Source organism: Humulus lupulus, chromosome 5 (assembly GCF_963169125.1).
Source record: "Humulus lupulus chromosome 5, drHumLupu1.1, whole genome shotgun sequence".
In the NCBI taxonomy this organism is placed as follows: Eukaryota; Viridiplantae; Streptophyta; class Magnoliopsida; order Rosales; family Cannabaceae; genus Humulus; species Humulus lupulus.
The window spans coordinates 83728059-83732409 of record NC_084797.1 but is presented as its reverse complement, the minus strand read 5'-3'; the positions used below and the strand labels follow the sequence as shown (position 1 = coordinate 83732409).

General features: G+C 40.8%; 1 protein-coding gene and 1 non-coding gene across 2 annotated transcripts; one reads left to right on the top strand and one right to left on the bottom strand.

The window, feature by feature from the left end:
- Positions 1-605: 605 nt before the first annotated feature.
- On the bottom strand, positions 606-712 carry LOC133780843 (small nucleolar RNA R71). Its single transcript, XR_009869653.1, has one exon. It is a non-coding gene; the product is annotated as a small nucleolar RNA R71 (small nucleolar RNA).
- A 618-nt stretch (positions 713-1330) lies between these two features.
- Positions 1331-2452, top strand: LOC133779264 (uncharacterized). Its single transcript, XM_062219247.1, has one exon. It carries the CDS (start codon positions 1331-1333, stop codon positions 2450-2452), a length of 1122 nt encoding a protein of 373 aa, XP_062075231.1.
- The last annotated feature ends 1899 nt before the right edge of the window (positions 2453-4351 follow it).

Here is a 4351-nt window from a genome sequence, read left to right as displayed (position 1 = left end):
TAGAAATTGAGCGTACCTTTAGAAGAAGGCGAAAGATACAAAAATAAAAAAGGGAAGTAGTAGTGATGGATGCTGAACAAGGGGCTCAACAGGGAGCCACTCTAAGGGCGACAAATCTAGCAGGAGTCGTTCATGGTCCACTAGTAAATGTAGCAGCAGCTGCTCAAGATCGAGTAGCTCAAGGGGGAGTAGCTACCAACAATGGGCAAAATGCAGTTATTGTGGATGATGACAGAGATAATGCTATTAGGCAATATGCTCTCCCCTTCTTCAATGATCTCAACCCGGGCATTGTTAGACTAGAAATTCAGGCAGCACAGTTTGAATTGAAGCCAGTCATGTTCCAGATGCTTCAAACTATGGGCTAGTTTAGTGGGATGCCAACAGAGGATCCTCACCTTCATCTTTGATTGTTCATTGAAGTGAGTGATTCATTCAAGCTGCCCGGAGTGACAGAGGATGCACTGAGACTAAATTTGTTCCCATACTCCTTGAGAGACAGAGCTAGAGCTTGATTGAACTCTTTACCATCTGATTCTGTGACTACTTGGCAAGAGTTTGCTGAACGGTTTTTGATGAAGTATTTTCCTCCCACTAAAAATGCCAAGCTCCACAATGAGATTACTTCATTTCAGCAACTTGATGAGGAATCTTTATATGAGGCATGGGAGCGGTTTAAGGAGTTGTTGTGCAAATGCCCTCATCATGGCATTCCTCGTTGCATCCAGATGGAGACATTTTATAATGGTCTAAATTCCCATACTAGAATGGTGGTTGATGCTTCAGCGAACGAGGCTCTTCTTGCTAAGTCTTATAATGAGGCATATGAAATACTTGAGAGAATATCCAACAACAACTATCAGTGGCCCACTTCTAGATTGTCGACAGATAGAAAGGTGGCTAGTATTCATGATGTAGATGCCATCACTTCTTTGGCAGCCCAAGTATCCTCTATTTCTAATATGCTCAAGAAAATGAATATGGGGATGAATCAATCAGTGGGGCAGCCTATGGGGACACAATTTGGGTAAGTGGAGAACATTTCTTGTGTGTATTGTGGTGAGGGTCATACTTTTGACAACTGTCATTCCAATCTAGCAGCTGTGTGTTACATGGTAAATCAAAATAGGAATGGCCCTTATTCTAATTCCTACAATCCATCATGGAGGCAACATCACAACTTTTCATGGAGTAATCAAGGGGCTGGCCATAGCAATTCTTCTATGCCTCCAAGACCAAATTTCCCATCGGGTTATCCCCCACAAGCACAACAACAAAGGCCACAAAAACAAGCAATGCAATCTAGGTCTCTTGAGAACATGTTGAAGCCATGATCCAAAGCCAAGTTGTATCATTGAGAATCTTAGAAAACCAAGTTGGGCAACTAGCTAATGAGTTGAGAAATAGACCCCATGGTACATTGCCAAGTGACACAGAAAATCCAAGAAATGGGAGCAATGAACATTGTAAAGCCGTCACTTTGAGAAGTGGGAAGGAGTTGGAGAATTCCAAGACAAAATCTGGGCATGAGGGTAAGTCCTCTTCAATCCAAATAAATGAGGAAATTCACAAAGACGCTGAATTGCCTAGTGTACAAAAATCTACCTCTGCTCAGAATGCTACAGGAATGCGGCAACATCAGCACCCAGATAGCTCAATTTCAAGGCATCCACTTCCATTTCCTCAACATTTTCAGAAGCAAAAGTTGGATTCTCAATTTAAGAAGTTTCTAGATATGTTGAAGCAGTTTCATATCAACATCCCACTTGTAGAGGAACTTGAGCAAATGCCTAACTATGTGAAATTCATGAAAGATATTCTTACAAGGAAGAGAAGGTTAGGAGAATTTGAGACAGTGGCTCTTACCAAGGAATGTACCTCATTCTTGCAAAACAAGTTGCCACCAAAGATGAAAGATCCTGGGAGTTTCACCATTCAATGCACCATTGGTAATTCTTATTGTGGCATGGATTTATGTGATTTGGGTGCCAATATAAATTTGATGCCTATGTCTGTGTATAGGCATTTGGGGATTGGTGAAGTCCGATCTACCACAATGACACTACAGCTTGCAAATAGATCTCTTGCTTATCCAGATGGGAAGATTGAGGATGTCTTGGTAAAAGTTGATAAGTTCATTTCTCCAGTTGATTTCATTGTATTGAATTATGAGGTAGACAGGGAGGTACCAATCATTCTAGGGAGGCCTTTTCTAGCTACTGGTTTGATTGACGTGCAAAAGGGTGAACTTACTATGACGGTTCAAGATGAGCAGGTGACATTCAATGTTTTCAAGGCTATGAGGTTTCCATTTGAGGTCGAAGAGTATTTTGTTGTTTCAGTGGTAGATTATTTTGCTTCAAAGGAATTAGAAAACAATTTCGATGATCCTCTAGAGAGACTCTTGATGTTTGATTCACATGCAGAGGATGAGGATGAATACTTGGCTTAGCTAAAAGCTAGTTCACAAGGATTGCATACAAGAAAGCATTTTGAATCTTTGGAGCTCTCTTCGAGGTCTTTCGCAGCCCCTAAACCATCAGTGGAAGAGCCTCCAGAGTTGGAATTAAAAGCTTTACCCTCACACTTAAGATATGCTTATTTGGGCAAGTCTTCTACCTTACCTGTGATTGTTTCAACTGAGTTAAGTATGGTTAAAGAAGAAAAGTTGCTTGAAGTATTGAGGAAGTTCAAGAAGGCCATTGGGTGGACCATTGTAGACATAAAGGGTATTAGTCCTTCTCTATGCATGCATAAGATTCTATTAGAAAACAATGAAAAGGGTCTGTTGAAGGGCAAAGAAGGCTGAATCCTATCATGAAAGAAATGGTAAAAAAGGAGATTATCTAGTGGCTTGATGCATGTATTATTTATCCCATCTCTGACAACTCATGGGTCAGTCCTGTGCATTGTGTGCCAAAGAAAGGTGGGATTACAGTAGTGGAAAACGAAGACAATGAGCTAATACCCACTAGAACTGTGACAAGGTGGAGAATTTACAAGGACTACAGGAAGCTAAACAAGGCCACTAGGAAGGATCATTTCCCTCTTTCTTTCATTGATCAGATGCTAGACAGACTTGCTGCGAGAGAGTACTATTGCTTCCTTGATGGTTACTCTAATTACAATTAGATAGCAGTGGTCCCAGAAGATCAGCACAAAACTACATTCACTTGCCCCTATGGTACCTTTGCATTTAGAAGAATGCCCTTCGGCTTATGCAATGCTCATGCTACGTTTCAGCGATGCATGATGGCTATCTTTACTAATATGGTCGAGCAATTTCTGGAGGTGTTCGTGGATCATTTTTCAGTCTTCAGGGATTCTTATGATGATTGTCTGAATAACTTGTCTAAGGTGCTGAAAAGATGTGAAGAGACAAACCTAGTCCTTAACTGGGAAAAGTGTCACTTTATGGTTAAGGAAGGTATTGTTTTGGGGCATAAGGTATCTAAGCAAGCGATTGAAGTTATTGAGAAGCTACCACCTCCTAATTCAGTAAAGAACATTAGGAGCTTTCTTGGGCATGCCGGTTTCTACAGAAGGTTCATCAAAGACTTCTCTAAGATCTCCAAACAACTTTGCAATCTTTTAGAGAAGGATACACCTTTCCACTTCGATGGAACATGTTTGAAGGCTTTTCTAGAGTTTAAAGAGAGATTAATTTCAGCCCCTATCATTATTGCACCGGATTGGAGTTTGCCCTTTGAATTGATGTGTGACGCTAGGGATTATGCCATTGGGACTGTGATGGGGCAGCGAAGGAACAAGGTGTTTCACTCTATTTATTATGCTAGCCGTACCCTGACAGGAGCTCAATTGAATTACACTGTAACTAAGAAGGAGCTACTATCCATTGTCTTTTCTTTCAACAAGTTTCGCTCCTATCTTGTGGGAACTAAAATGATTGTCTACACCGATCACTGAGCCATAAAGTATTTGATTACCAAGAAGGATGCAAATCCAAGATTGATTCGGTGGGTGTTTTTGATTCAAGAGTTTGATGTTGAGATTCAAGATAGAAAAGGGGTAGAAAACCAAGTGGCTGACCATTTATCAAGAATGGAGCGTGAAGAAGATTCCCACTCTCTTGTCCCCATCACAGAAACATTCCCCAATGAACAACTGTTTGCGGTGAACCATTCTCATAAGCTCCCTAAGTTTGGTGATTTTACTAATTATTTGGCTAATGGGTTGATGCCACCAAAGATGACTAGCCAACAAAGGAAAAATTCCCGCATGATGTGAAGTCTTATTTTTGGGAGGAGCCCTTTCTATATAAGCAATGTGCAGATCAGATGATTAGAAGATGTGTGGCAGAACATGAAATTGAGGGTATTATCTTCCATTG

Excerpts from the sequence above, each read along its gene's own strand:
- LOC133779264 (XM_062219247.1), top strand. The coding sequence starts at position 1,331 with ATGATCCAAAGCCAAGTTGTATCATTGAGAATCTTAGAAAACCAAGTT.